Below are 15,665 nucleotides of genomic sequence, written 5' to 3'. Positions count from 1 at the left end.
TAGTGCCTCCTTAGATATTCCTGCATATCATTTTACTGCATATGATGATACTTGGTTCTGGGAGGCTTAGTGACTTGGCAGGGGCTGCGGGTGAAGTTAATGGCAGAACTGACTTTGGAAGCCGAGCTCTTTGTACTGAGCTGTATTAGCTTCCCATACATACTGGTCATGTCCTTGGTGATTTAGAGTCCTAGTAAGAAGGTAACCAAAACCTCTTTCTTCACTTAGCACATGGACCATTTTATTCTTTTCCTTTGGGCAGGTATTGAAATTCTTTGTTTCAGAGAGTTGAGTATTTCTCCAGGAAGGAGTTTTAAAGCTCGATTAGTTTTTCTTTTGCCCAGATTCAATTAACAGTTGGCCAGGGATGTGTGCAGTTATGTAATTATCTCATGTGGCCTTTAAAAATAACTCTGCAATAAGTGATTTTATACTCACTTTACAGATGAGGAAACTGAGACATAAAGAGATGAAATGACTTGTCCAAAGTCAGCAGCTATTTGGTGGAATAAATAATATTTGAGCCCAAGCCTCCAGATTTCCCACATGTGCGGTTCTTTGTGCTGTACTCCAGCTGCTCTCTCTAGATGGCAGCACAAGAAATCAGATGATATAAAGGATTCTTTGATTAATTGGTTATCTGCATCAACTTAGTTTATACTCCCTTTGTTCAGGTTGAGAACAGCATGGATACCTAGTGATCTAGTTTAGTTTATTATTTTTTTAAAAGACAGGGTCTTGCTGTGTTGCCCAGGCTGGAGTGCCGTGGCGTGATCATAGCTCTCTATAACCTTGAATCCCTGGGCTTAAGCAGCCCTCCCAGCTCAGCCTTTGGAGTAGCTGGGACTACAGGCACACACCACTATGCCCAACTAATTTTTGTGTGTGTGTGGAGATAGGGTCTTGCTATGTTGTCCATACTGGTCTCAAACTCCTGGCCTCAAGCAATCCTCCTGCCTCCGCCTCCCAAAGTGTTGATATTACAGGTGTGAGCCACCATCCCTGGCCTTGATCTAGTTTAAGAAGATCTTGATTTCTTTCCTCAGGAGTACCTTTAAAAAATTATCAAGATACAATTCACATAGCATAAAATTCACCTTTTGAAAGTGTATAATTCAGTGGTTCTGAGTATATTCACAAAGTTGTGTGACCATTACCACTGTCTAATTCTGGAACATTCTCTCATCCACAGAAAAAAACCATTAGCAGTCACTCCCTACTGTCCCTCTCCCCATCTCCTGACAATCACTAATCTACTTTCTGTCTCTGGATTTTCCCAGGAGTACTTTTTAAATCTGATCAGGTTTTTCTGCAGATTCCTTCTGGGAAAAAAATAAATAAATAAAAAATAAATTTCAGCAGGTTGTTTAACTTCTTCCTGCTTTATTTTCTCATCTACCTCACAGCTTTGGGGTGCAATTTCTTTAACATCTAAATATTTGAACTTATTATTACATTGGTAAAAACTTTAAAATCCGTTTTGAAAAAAAATTGTCTTTCAAACTCATTTGTCTTTGTGGACTCTTCCCTTTACCCAATTGCTAGGAACACAGAACATTCAGTTAGCTTATTTAAATACATCTACATCTATAGACCCTTTCCAGTTTGTCTCCAAAGCAGCTGTGGATTTGTCTCTTGCAGATGGACGCGGCGGATAGGAGCTGCACGGTGTCTGTGCATTGTAGCAGCCATCGTGTCAAGATGCTGGTGAAGTTCCCCGCGCAGTACCCAAACAATGCTGCCCCTTCCTTCCAGTTTGTCAACCCCACGACCATCACATCCACCATGAAAGCTAAGCTGCTAAAGGTGGGGATCCAAGTTCCCAAAGTCTCCTTGCTGTTGTGAGAGAAGAGCTCTGCTCGTGTGCGTCAACGCGTGCACTGAGTAAAGTTGAAAGAAAACTCTGATAGATAAGATTTGTAAGTCACCTATTTTTTACACAGTATAGTGTTAGCAATGTAGTCACTATGTCTGCCATTCACTTTCTGTAGAAACAGTAGAGCAGTGGTCCTTAACCTTTTTTGGGAGGTCATGGACCCCCTTTGAAAGTCTAATGAAAATCACGGACATTTATTTCCTCAGAAAAATTTGTAAAATTGTTACATAAAATTTCAGAAATATTGAATGTAAATATAGGAATTGCATGCCCACAGAGCTCATTTAAGCTATACATTCATCTCAGGAACTCTGCAATACAATTTCATTTACTTGGAAACAATAGGCAAGTGTGTTCTAAAGCTAAAAGATATTTTATAATCAGAAAAAAAAGTGTGTAAGGTCATTTAAAAAAAATCCCATCAAAGGAGCCAGTGTTATCCTAGTGATAGGCTGGCTAGCTACACAGGCAGTGTCTGGACAGAGGCACCACAGCCTGGCATCTGATGTGTAACCCTGCGGATTCATAAACTTTATATGTCAGTTCATCCAGAGCTAGTCAAACAGAATTGCCGTAAAACAGCCTTATGAGCCAAGCATGATAAAGCTTTTTCAGTTTTAGCAGTGTCATAAGTGAAGGAACTAAAGTGTCCTGACAAGCCCAGAGCAACCTGAACGTTGTTCATTTTTTGCCCAGTTTGGATCATACATACTTGGATCGTTCCATTTTGTTGGGACATCAAATGTAACTAGAAAATTTTCAAGTGGTTAAAGATCTCTGAGGTGCTAATTACTCAGATTTTGTCATATTTGATGTGTTAAACTTGGGATCTGAATATTTCATTGCCTAGTTTGGACATCTAAAAAAGGTAGCCTTTTCCATTGGCATAAAGTGATAGGATTAGGAAGTGTCTTTAAAGGTTTAATTCAGTGCTGTCTAGTAGAAATATAATGCATGCCACATGGAATTTTTTAATTTTCTAGTAGCCATATTAGCAAAAAATGAAAGTAGCAGGTAAATTAATTTCAGTAGTATTTTTATTTAATCAAGTATGTCCAAAATATTATCATATGAACGTATAACCAATATAAAATTATTGAGGTATTTTCCACTCTTTTTTGGTACTACGTCTTCGACATTTGCTGTGACTTTTATATTTACAGTGCCTGTCAATTTGGACTAGTGAAATACGTGCTCCGTAGCCCCATGTGGATAATGACAGCACGGGTCCAATTTATGTGCCTGTCTTCAGTGTGTATATGTCAGTTCATGTCTATAGCATGTGCCTTAAAAAGTTAGGATTTATACTTTTTTTTCTTTTGAGGTAGAGTCTCACTCTATCACCCTGGGTAGAGTGTGGTGGCGTCATCATACCTCACTGCAACCTCAAACTCCTGGGCTTATGCCATCCTCCTGCCTCATCCTTCTGAGTAGCTGGGACTACAGGCGCATGCCACTGCACCCGGCTAATTTTTCTGTTTTTAGTACAGATGGGGTCTTGCTCCTGCTCAGGCTGGTCTCAAATTCCTCAGCTCAACCAATCCTCCTGCCTCAGCCTCCCAGAGTGCTAGGATCACAGCTGTGAACCACCACACCCAGCCAGGATTTATACTTTTAAAGGACACAAAAGATACATTATAATTTTCACTGAAGTGAAAATTGTCACTCAGACCAATTTCAGTCCAGCCCAGTGGGAATTACTTCGAAGGTGCTAAGATTTCTCATGGAGAGCATGGCCGTCACTGGAGAAGAAAGAGGCAGAATTCGCTAGAAAGAAAGAATAGTCATTCTATTACTAGAAAATCTCAAAACCAGGGTGTGTGCCTGCTGTGGGTAAGGAAAGAGCTTCTCTAGGAGGGTTCAGGGACGAATCCTTCTCTTTTAGCTTCTGTAGAGGTGGAAATTGGTACACTGTAGTAACACCCACTGGGCTGGACTGTGTTAGAACCCTTGGCTTAAGCACGCTTCTGCCTCCCTTCGTCACCATTGCTTCCAACCACTTTGCAGAATTCATGCCAATCAGGAGAAAGACATTGGTCTTTTTGACTGTCTTTTGGGCCTTTTCTAGATCCTCAAGGACACGTCCCTGCAAAAAGTGAAGCGAAACCAGAGCTGTCTGGAGCCCTGCCTGCGCCAGCTTGTCTCGTGCCTCGAGTCCTTTGTGGTGGGAAGCTTGAAATTGTCGTACCCACTTAAGCTTTGAGTTTTCTTTCGTTTCTTTCTCCCCGAAATCATGGGCTCCCTGGTTTTGTAATATTGGGTCCTTATTTTGTAATTCAGTTTGCAGACAGGTTGTGGGTTTTAGTTTGTTGATTTTTAAATTTCAGAACCAGGAAGACAGCGCTTCCAGCAACCCATTTGCACTCCCAAACTCCGTCACACCCCCCTTGCCAACCTTTGCACGGGTGACCACTGCCTATGGGTCGTATCAGGATGCCAATATCCCCTTTCCTAGGACTTCTGGGGCCAGGTTCTGTGGAGCAGGTTGGTCTCTTTTTGGTTCTCTCATTCTGGGTTTTGAGAGAGAGCAGCTAGGAATGTTGTATGTTCTGTATAAACATCTTTGTCAGAAAATTTTTCTTTCATTTTATTTCCTAAATACTCAAAAAGACTTTTGTGGTGGTGTTATAGAGTATGGTGCCGAATTGGTGTCAGTGGACTTACGCTAAGAACGCTCACCAGAATTGTAGCCTTAATTGTTTTCATTGGGAGGAGCTTGGATTTGAGTCTTCATTCAGATAAGGGGACAAGGTCATCTAGGAAGTACCTAGGAAGACTTTATCCAATCCACATGCATCCTCTCTGCTGAGTCCTGGAGAATGACCTTTGTTCTCATTCAGGATCACTGCAGGCATGAGCCTTTGCAATTTATGAAAATGTGTCTTACCCTTAGGTATATTGAGATAGAAAAGAGATTGGCCAATCCTGCCTGAGGATGTCCCACATCCAGCTCTTTGACACTGATGTGTACATGTGATATCTCCTCAGGTTATCTGGTGTATTTCACAAGGCCCATGACCATGCATCGGGCAGTGTCTCCAACAGAACCAACCCCAAGGTGAGCCCGAGAGACGCAGAAGCAGTTTACTTTCACGGGGCCAGCAAGGACAGAACCTGGGAGGGATTACTGCATTTGTCTTGGGGCAGTTTGCTTTAGTTCTTCATAAACTCCCATTATAAGATTTACTCAAGAAAGACAGAGCTTCATTACATTGCAAAAAAGCTGAGGTTTTTGCTATAAGGCTACTACCAGACCACTAGAAAGAATAGTGTGATAAAAGCTGTTGTCAAAACATGACAAATTTTTTTAGTATGTTTTTCCCCTGTTGCTAAAGTATTATTTAGTTTATTGTAATCATTTTAATGTTATTTTTAATTTATTTAACACTAAATAAAAATAACAGTAAGATTATCTATAGTCCTGAAACACTACTATGCTACTTCTGACATTACAAAAAAATGGGTGATTTAAAAAAATTACATAAGTAGTATGTTGGGGAAACTCAAATACTGTGGAAGTTTTAAATTAAAATGTGAAAGTCCTTCCTTTCCTTTTCCATGTGCTAGGGAGAGCCACATTTAACAGTGGAGCATGTTTCCGTCTAGTCGTCGTTTTTATCCTATAGGTGATCTCGTGTAGCAGCTAGGAGCATGGACTTCAGAACCAAACTTCCCCAGGTCCAAATTTTGGCCTTGTCATTCTGTGACCTTGGGCAAGTTATCTAAACTTCAGCTTCAGTTTCTTCAACAGTAACATGGGGATGATAATAGCAGCTGCCTCTTTTAGTTGCTGGGAAGATTAAATGAGTTAGCCCCTGTAAAAGCATTTAAAATACCACCTGGCCCATTGGGAGTGCTCTAACTGTATTTTCTGTCATGATCACCAGTTTTTTAAACTTTATGATTATACAGTAGACTTCTGGTCCTTCAGTCTGGTGACTAAGATAACTTGGAAGCCTTCTTGCTACCTTCTTGCTACCTAAATATATTGGATACAATATAGTTATCACAGTTATGAATGAATAGCTGAGCTAACAAGGCAGAAGAAGGACTGGATGAAGCATGTGAGTGGACACTACTGCTCTCCTGGGAGGCTGCCAGTGTCTGCAGTAACCTAGGCAGATAAGACCTTGGCCCCCAGAGAATGGGGTTAAGTGCCAGGGAACACCTGTGTTATACCAGATTCCTTATTTGAAATGTTGGACTAGTAAACAATCTCCTACTCTCGAAAGAAACACCAAATATGTGCAACTGGACTTTGGATCAGAGGGGAAAATGTTCCTATTAGGAAGTTATTCAACTAATTGCACTTTATTAAAGTAGAAATTACACAAATCTGAAGCATATGGCTGGATGACCAAAACTCAACAATATAGAATCTTCCAAACCACAAGTATGGTATCTTTTTCCATTGATGTGTGTCGTCTTTAATTTCTCTTAGCAACATTTTGTATTTTCATGCACATTTTAAAAATTAAATTTGCTCCTAAGTATTTGATGTGTTTTAATGCTACTGTGAGTGAAATTTTAAAACTATTTTCTAAATGTTTGTTTCTAATATAGATAAATATAGTAGATTTTTATAAATTGCCCTTGAATCTAAATTCACCTATTCTAGTAATTTGTAGATTCCTTTGAATTTTTTATATATGCTATCATAGAAGAATTCTATGCTTAGCAGATAAAGCATTTTTCAGCTTTAAAAGTTTTATTTGGTTCTTTCTTTGGAGTTTCCATCTTCTTCCATTTTGTCTATCTTTTCCTCTTGGTGTCATCAACTGCTAAGAGTAGCACTACTTAGAAATGTGAAAAGACTGTAGCCAGTGTGGGTAATTCTCATTTTCAACTGCAGATCTCTCTCAGCCTTGTCTGCTTATCACACTGGCCTGATTGCACCAATGAAGATCCGCACAGAGGCCCCTGGGAACCTTCGCTTGTACAGCGGGAGCCCCACTCGCAGCGAGAAAGAGCAGGTCTCCATCAGCTCCTTCTACTACAAGGAGCGGGTAAGTGCCAAAGCTGTCATCTTTGATTTTTATCCCTTCTCCTGGAGTACTGTTCTTATTTCCCAGCCTGTCACATGTAGCAGCTAAATTAATAATCCACCTATAGTTTATCACTTTCATTATTAATTTGTTCAAGAAAGGCCACCACTTTGTTCCTTTTGGTTGGTTTTAACAATGATAAGATGTGTGTATTGGTTGGTTGGGGGAAGAGGGGAGGTTGGTTCTTACAGTCCATGTTCTTCACTCCCCATTTAACCCTGTCCTTGTAGTCCCCATTCACTGAGTTGATTCCCTTTATTTCAGGTAGAATAATTTAGCTTCAGGTCTTTGTGGGTATTCTTAGTTTGTTTGTCAACAAACTAAGGGATGCCTCTGAAGGCTTAGAGTCTTAATATGTTTGGAACTTCATAGTTGTGAGAGGTTTTAAAGTTGATGTCTAAAAGGTTTTTTCCCTAAAACTCTACTTAAGGACCCATTTGAGTGGAACAGTTTATACAAAAGTCACCTGAACTTTTCCTTATGTTCCTAGGTTCTTAAAGAACTGATTGTCCCTAAAGTAGTTGTCATTAAGATGTCAGAAACCACTGTTGACAACAGCATGGAGAATGTTGGCAGAGCGTAGGAATGATTCTGAGAACAACTTCTGTGTCATCAGATCAAGCCTCTGGCTTAAATAGGCTTTTGGCTGGCATGATTTTTTTTTTTTTTTTTTTAGACAGAGTCTCACTCTGTTTCCTTGACTAGAGTGCCGTGGTGTCAGCTTAGCTCACAGCAACCTCAAACTCCTGGGCTCAAGCAATCCTACTGCCTCAGCCTTCCCAGTAGCTGGGACTACAGGCATGCACCATCATTTCCAGCTAATTCTTTTTTTTTTCCTGTATATTTTTAGTTGTCCAGCTAATTTCTTTCTATTTTTAGTAGAGACAGGGTCTCACTCTTCCTCAGGCTGCGATCGAACTCCTGAGCTCAAACAATCCACCCGCCTCGGCCTCCCAGGGTGCTAGGATTATAGGTGTGAGCCATCGTGTGCGGCCACCGGCATGATGTTTTAAACAGAGTTACTACTGAGCTACTGCACACACTTAGTCCTTGGGAGTTCTTTGTTGTTGTCCCTCACTAAATGAAAAATAATGGATTGTCTTTAATTAAAATGTATTTTTAAAAAATTGAATTATTTTAAATAAAAGACCAATTCTAGGAAGTATTATAACTGTCTAACCTTCTAGGTTCACACTGATAGTTGACCATCTCTGACTTCATTCTTAGTGTTATATGTGACTTAAATGAGTGGCAGCAACTGGTGCTTAAGACCAGACCAGTCTTGGATGAAACCATTTAGTTGAACAGGGGAAAAGGAAATTTTTGTTGCCTTTCTGGCCAATTTCCTATAGTCCCCTTCCTCAGGTCCCTGATGGACTTCTGCCCCCTTGGGTATAACAGACCTCCTTGAAACACCTACTAAACTATATCGCACCCAAGTCCTTAATTTTAAAAATTGTTAGTTCTTACTCTTTTTTCTGCAGGCTCCCAGGTAACTGAATAGGTGACTTGATAAACTGGTTGAGATTAAGGCATTTTATTGTCATAAAAGCCAAACAGACTTATGGTTGGGTAAATGTGGGAATTTTCTTAAGTGTCAGGGCCAAGTCGAGGAGATCTTTCAGTCAAAGAGGCAGTTCCAAATTCCCCTTCGATTCACATCACGTCCTACCCATGCTTGGGTTCGGATTGGACAGTCTTGACTTTGTGGTCATGTGTAAAGCCCATCTCTAGTTACAATATCTCCAGTTCCAAGATGGCAGCTGTCCTCATGCAAAAGCATTTTTAAAGCGTATGTTTGTGTTTTTAGTATTCTGGCCTCTTTCACTACATACACCACAATCATAAAGAGGGACCAAAAGCAGGTGGATACCTGTCTCCTATCAGGTAGGATCTGCTGGGGAGCAGAGGAGGGATTGTGAGATTTCAATGTGAGGTGTTCCCAGTGTGCTGCTTCTCCAAAGAAAATGGGCTATTAGTGTCCCCTAGTAAGTGGTCTTTATGTTCTGTTTCAAACAGTGACCAGATAAAATGAGGGGATACTTAAATTACAATTTTGTATGAAACTTTTGTATTGATGGGTAGCACATACTGAAAAGTTCACAGATCATAACTGTATAGTTCAGTGAATTAACAATCACACAGTCAAGAAGTAGAACATTACAAGAACCCCAGAAACCCTGCAGGAGACATTCCTTAATGGATAACATATAGTAATTGTTAGATTAACTCACGTGAAATTGCTGATATTTGATCTTTTTTGACCTAAAAAAAGTTTGATGTGGGTCAGCCTAATAGGTTAAGAAGGTAAAAAATGAGTAAGTCAGTTATTTAGTGGTGAATTGAAGTAAACTTCTCTCTCCTTGAAGCTTATTCATGTCTATCCCATTTACATGGGGCAGAGGGGGGCCCAGAAGAATTGGAATCACTTGGATGGCTACCTTATCTTCTTCACTGTGCTCCTTGAGGAGTATTTTCTAATCCTCGGGTGTCTAGTTTCACATGTCAAATTATATCACTTTTATAACTTTTGTTCTGGAAATGATTCCAGTTTACTAAATTTCTCTGTGATTAAGTGTTCATTTTCAGCCCAAATTGTTCTCCTCCATATTATGGTTCCCTTGTAGAGGGCTCTAGGTGGGTAGGAAGAGTAAAGGAATGGAATATAAACGTATTAATGCATAGCAATGAGGGAATTCTAAGCTATTTTTGTGATTATAAAAAATCTTTAGAGAGCTATTTGGAGATTATTGTTTGTTTCTCTTGTTGCTTTTGTGTGTTTTTAACCTGCCCTACTTAGGTTGTATTCTTATATTCACCCAAGTGTTCTCCAGATTAATTCTAAGGTTTGCTACTAAAAATTTTAACAAATGAGAGACCTAAAAAACCATCAAATTTCATAGAAAGTCAGAAAACAAAGGGAGATGCCAGTATTCATTTGGCAAGTGGACCAACTATTAATAGCTGATGAAATATTATTCATTTCCAGGATAAATCAGGAAGCCCAGAATTTATGATAAGTATTAGATAATTGCTTTACATTTTTAAAATTTTGCAACCTCCCACCCTTGCTTCAGTTTATGTTACTAAGATAGCTCTGATATAAATAATTGGGGAGGTCTTTAATAGAATGCTTTCTGATCTCCATAAACAGATGGACATTGTTAGCACATTCAGATTGTTAGCCACGGTGGCTGCAAGAAGGTGCCTCCTTGGGCTTAGCTGCCTCCTTCCCCCCATTTCTCCAGGGCTCTTGCTTCCCCTGGCATTGCTCTGAAGGTATAGTCCTGTAGTCCTAATGTCAGGACATCCACTTCACTCATCATCCCCCCGCCACACACCAGAAAAAATCTGGTATTGAGCCTATTGGAGAGTATTTTCCTTTTTAGGAATGAGACTGTACTCTCCATACGTGTTCTTCTTCTCACCTGCCACAGGGACAAACAGTCTTCTGCCTGTTTTGCCCGTTGCACGATGATCTTAATCCTTGTTAGAGTTCCTGTGTCAGAGCTGTGTTGATGTCAGTCCCCTTATCCCTTGAAATGTGACTACGGAATAATGAAATGGAAGCTTTGTTGGGAGCGTGGTGGGTTGAGAGGGAGGTGAGGGAATCCCAGTACTGCTGATCAGATTTTCAGTCATTCCAATCCCCATTTTACAGTGTATTATTATACCTTTTAATCCATCAGATATGTGGGAAGCGTTCATTTTACTCTATATTTTTCCCTTTTAATTTTCTTGGTGTTTTTCTTCCCTCCTCCTGGGTGTAACGTTTTCACGCACAGATGTCTCCTCGCTCTGCCCGGCGACGTTGGTCCATACAAGCAATTAACGACTTCCCGGTACTGTGCGCTGTGCAAATACTCTCCTTGACTAATCCTGTCTCTACCCAAAGGCCCAAGAATAAAATGCCACCTGCCTGGCTTTGAGGAACCTGAAATGACAGGCTGCCTGGTTTTCAGGACCAGCAACAATAAATTTCTTGCTTGGGGGAGTTCAGACACCAAGGACTGCCTCATTGTTCAATCATGGACTTTCAAACGGTTTCATATTATTAAGGATCCTGAATGGCCTTTTTTGCAAATGAAACTTAATACTGGGTTGCTTGGAAAGAACCCTGATTGTAAGCTGTTAGCTCACCTGATTTCACTTGGGCCATTTGTGTAATTTCTTGGAGCTTTCAAAGCCCCCATTGGCATGGGGGGAGCAGAGGAAGATATAAGAGGCTTCTGCCATTTGTCTCTGTTTTTATAGCCTTGGTCTAGTTCAGAGAGGGAGGTGCCCACTTGCTTCATTGGCATGACACATACATTAGTTTTTATCCTTTGAGAATTTTTTGGAACAATTTTTTCCTTACCATCAGTATTTTGCATTGACAATAAAACCTCTGCTGTGGACATCCTCTCTTCCTTTTCTTTCTTTCTTGCTCACTCCTATTGGCCATTTCCCCTCTTCTGTCTTCCTCTCCCATCCCCTTCATGTTTCAGCCACGCCAAGGTGACCTCAAGCTGTGCAAGGCATGCTTGAGCTTTGTGTATAAAGAATGTTTTGGAGAATAGTCCTATAGTCTGTCATATAAAAACCAGTTGAAATCAGGATCCCTGATTAGCATGTACCACTGCTGCCAACAACTTGTAGGTGGAGCCACCAACTGTGGCCCCCCTTTCCTCAAAAAGCCTGTCCCAGCCAACCCAACTGCTGAATTTCTTTGCTGAATCTCTACTCGTTGTCTGGAAGTCCCTGCTCCTGCTACTGTTTAAATAGGACTCATTTTGACTCGCTGCTCGCTCTGCCAATTGTGCATTGCTGATGGGGTTGCTGCGAAGCAGTTGGTGGCTTATTCTTGGGCTATTTTTACATTCAACCCATATATTGGCATCGATGTTGCCTCCAATTGTAGCAGTAATACTGGTGGTACAGTTGCAAGCTGGCTATTGGTTGTCATTCAGTGCTATTTGCACCAATGCCTCCCTCCTGCCCCTTCCCCACGCCTTTCTTCCCTGCCCTCTTTGCCAAAACTCCACAAATACCTTCTTGGTATGCTCAGAGGGGCGTCCTGGTGCTCATCACATATTAATTTGTCTGTCTTGCTTTGTCTCTCTTCCTTCAATCCCTTCTCATGAAATCTGTGGGGATGGGCCATTTTCTACTGATTGAACATTGAAAAGATGCAGGGGAAATGCAGAGTGCTGTGCCTCCCAGAGGTACCGATTTTACTACACAGAAAAGTCTCTCTGTTGAAGCCCGTCAGAGTGGGACTGGAGCAATGCAGGAAGTTTAGGGCCTTTTAGACCATAGTGCCCTTCCCTCACTCAGGAAGATTAACCACACCTTAGCCTGATGTATCATTGTTCTCTGGAACCAAAGAATCCTAAAAGACATCTGTGTGCTGTTACCTACCTGATAGTTGTGCAGACAAGAAAGACTCCTAAAATCACCAGCGAGATAGTCAGTGGAAGATTAAGTCTTAGAAGAGGTGTGGATGGAATATGTACCCCTTTAATTGCTAAATCTCTAGAGGAAACACCCTGAAAAATTGTCCATCTACCTGTTAGGTAGGACCCAAGGCTGTAGTGAATATCTGATTTGAGATTTAGCATATCTTTATTTAGGCAGGCTTTTTATATCTGAATCCCCAGAATAATTAGCCACTAAGCAGGATTACTAAGTGACTCCTGCAGCCTCAAGGGGAGGTAGTTCAGGTTTAAAAACCACTAACCAACAAATTAAAAAAAAAAAAATACCAAAACTATTTTGCAGCCCCTTAAAGATTTTTGATAATATTTTGCAGTTTTTCTTTGTTGGACTAAAAAAAACAATATTGCTGTCTCATAATTCCTTTCACAGTTTGATTCCTGGTGGCAACTATAATTAGGATGATCCTATGCTGGGGAACCTCATTCTACTATAAGCTCAAAGGCAGCTGAGTGAGGTTCCATAAAGCACCTCCTATATATGTACTACAAATCAAACAGGATCATGTAGAAGCCTGGTGTCTCGAGAAGTCCCAGGAAATACAGACTGTGATTTCCATAATTCAATGAAGGATGATTGCAGAAAATAATCGAAGACCACCCCCCTTATATTTTCATCAAGTATTTATTGATAGCTCACATTGGCTTGTTTCTACTGATATCTGTAACCCAAAGCTGCAAATAGGGGAAGAGTCCTAAGATATCTCTTTGGACTCTGAGTTTTCTTCTCTCTGAATGTGCCTAATTCTAACAAATGCACAAAAGGAGATTAGACAGTGAGGGGTACAGAACATCGAGCCTGGCCTACAATACAGCATCTTGGTCTGACTTGGGCCTGCCCTCTCCCCTCGTGCAACTGGGGAGCTGCAGGAGCCACATCCTCTCTGCACATCTTCACCAGACACTCTGGCTGAGCAGAACACAGTCACGATACTCAACAGAAAAGTGACTGAAGAATTGAGTCATTGTAGAGGGAGGGTGTTGGACAGGCATCACTAGAATCAAATGCTAATTTCCTTACATGCAGAGATAGATTCATTAAAAAATGGACCAACTATTTACATATTAACAGATAGCTTAGTCAGGATTTAATTTTTTCTTTCATCTAAAATCGTTTACTGAAAATCAAGTTAAGAATGAGTTTAGCAGCCTGACAGGCCCATAGCAACTCTTAGGACTGTGATCTTGAGTAAGCCTCATCCTCATTTGTAAAATGGGAGTAATATCCCTAGATGTGTGGCAAGGCTAATGCCTGCACAGAGTGAGCTAATATTGACAATCCTAAGTAAACATTTGTACACTTGAAATTGTGTCATTTGTCAGTTTTCAGATGAGCTAGTCTACTTGCAAATGAGCCACTTTTGGCATATGGACCTTAATTAATTATATGCTTTCATTAGGCTTGCTTTGGAAGTCAGGAAATTGTAGTTATTTTCAGTGTATGCTGAAAGCTAGTAGACCTCATCCTTCCCAGACCTCCGTTTATTTTTGCTGTGTAGTTAAACTGAGCTATAGTGAATTGCTCAATTGTTTAAGTGCTTCTCATTTTCTTTTTGTAATAAGGAACCAGAGTAACTGCCTGGCACGGGAGTTTGTGTATCTTGTACCATCCCTGTTCTAGTTAAGCCCTTTGTGCTGTTCACTGTCACTGCAGGGTAGAAGTAGGCAAAATTACTCTCCCTAAACAGGCCATGTCATAGTATCTAGCACATGTGTCACTACAGCTATCTTAGGTCAGTTAGCTGCCTGGCTCCAGCCCATTCTGACAGGTTGTTTGCTCTTTAACATATTCTCCCCTTACTTGCCCCCAGGTCAGGATGTTTGTGGCTAAAAGGATAATATTTTTGTAAGTTTGCAGATAATTCTTTAGAAAAGAACCAGGGCAAGTAGACAATTGAAAGTCTATCCTGCAAGAATGGATTAAGCTTTCTCCTTTATTATAGAATAATGACTTGAACATGGATAAATAGTAAATAGTGATGGAATTGCTTCTTAAGATCAAATGGGTCAAGGCTCCAAATTGATAGCAGAGCATATGTACTTACAAGTGAACAATTCACAGATACTTCCACTAAACCTCTTTGTTCACTTGCCCGGAACTAAGCCCAGGTGTCCTAGATTTAGTAGGTTCCAAGACGCATCATAACCCTATAGCAAGTTGCATGGGGCAACTTTGGGATTAGATGGTTCTTCAGTGGTCAGGAAATATAGACCAAGACCAATTCATGGAAGAGTGATTCTATAAAAATCACTTGCAGAAAATGAGTATATTTGTGAGTAGTCTAAGGAACAATCTAATTTAAATTCTGAGAGCTTATATACATTGCTAGTAATTATATATTTTTAGATTGCATTTTTCAGCCTACACAATTGGTACTCATGCCTTTTCATTGTATGCTTATTAAACTTGTGAAATTGGCACAACAGAGCTCACAATTAGCCGCAAGTTATAAGTGAACAAAGAATGACACGTGTGAGACTACATTCACAACAAATAAGCAACTCTCCCAGGAACATATGAACTAGTACATATGTGGTAGTAAGGCCAGTAAGCCTTGGCTTTCTGACTCCAAGTTCCAAGCCCTTTTCACTAGCTCCTTTTGCCTCCTTTGTTAATAAATGTGTCACTCTCTTCCTTGGTTAAATCACGTCAGTGACCTTTGTAATTTCTGGCAATAAAGTAAAATAGAATATTACTCCATTGGCTGGTTGTCATTTTGATAATACCAGGCGGAGCTGTACTCTAATAATTCTTGTTTTCTGGGATATCTCTCAGTTCATATAAGGCTCCTCACACACACAGCCACTTTTAGGTGAGACTCCGGGGAAATGGGATACTTGCTTATGACTTTCGGTGTCCATACCCAAGTCCCTCGATTCAAATATTTTTGACATTTGAAAATGATCCCTTTTGGAAATAATTCAAGTCTAATAGAAAAACAGGGTAATTTTCCTCAAGCTGCTAAGTTTCTCTGTCTTTCTACTATAGATTAAGGTTTGCAGAGCCCACACTGCTGTGTCTGAATTAAATTTACAACAAATCCTGTTGAAACTGAGAAGAAAAAAACTTTGATTAGTTTCAGGCAAGAACTTTGAACCTAGTCATGAACTCAAACCTAAAAATTGTTCTTCTCCCACATTTTGGGGATCTTTACTAACTTATTTACTTGCTGTTTTAAATTAATTAATTCGTTAATCCTGGCTTCCTGGTATCTGTTTTTGAGCACCTGCAGAATATGTATATATAGCTCTGCAGTAGGTGCTTAGTTT

General features: G+C 40.3%; 1 protein-coding gene across 2 annotated transcripts in view; it reads left to right on the top strand.

Moving 5' to 3' along the window:
• WDR59 (WD repeat domain 59) overlaps positions 1–15,665 on the top strand; it is a 65,175-nt gene that overhangs the window by 34,470 nt on the left and 15,040 nt on the right. The window contains exons 14-19 of one of the 2 annotated variants that reach the window (XM_012772489.3): positions 1,642–1,806; positions 3,945–4,040; positions 4,204–4,360; positions 4,865–4,934; positions 6,729–6,882; positions 10,707–10,763. In XM_012772489.3, coding sequence (XP_012627943.1) covers positions 1,642–1,806; positions 3,945–4,040; positions 4,204–4,360; positions 4,865–4,934; positions 6,729–6,882; positions 10,707–10,763 — 699 coding nt within the window. The remainder of the gene's footprint in view (positions 1–1,641; positions 1,807–3,944; positions 4,041–4,203; positions 4,361–4,864; positions 4,935–6,728; positions 6,883–10,706; positions 10,764–15,665) is intronic. The other variant, XM_012772491.2, reaches the window with a different exon arrangement.

The sequence above is a fragment of the Microcebus murinus genome, chromosome 20 (genome assembly GCF_040939455.1).
Source record: "Microcebus murinus isolate Inina chromosome 20, M.murinus_Inina_mat1.0, whole genome shotgun sequence".
NCBI lineage: Eukaryota > Metazoa > Chordata > Mammalia > Primates > Cheirogaleidae > Microcebus > Microcebus murinus.
This window is presented reverse-complemented; position numbering and strand designations above follow the sequence as displayed.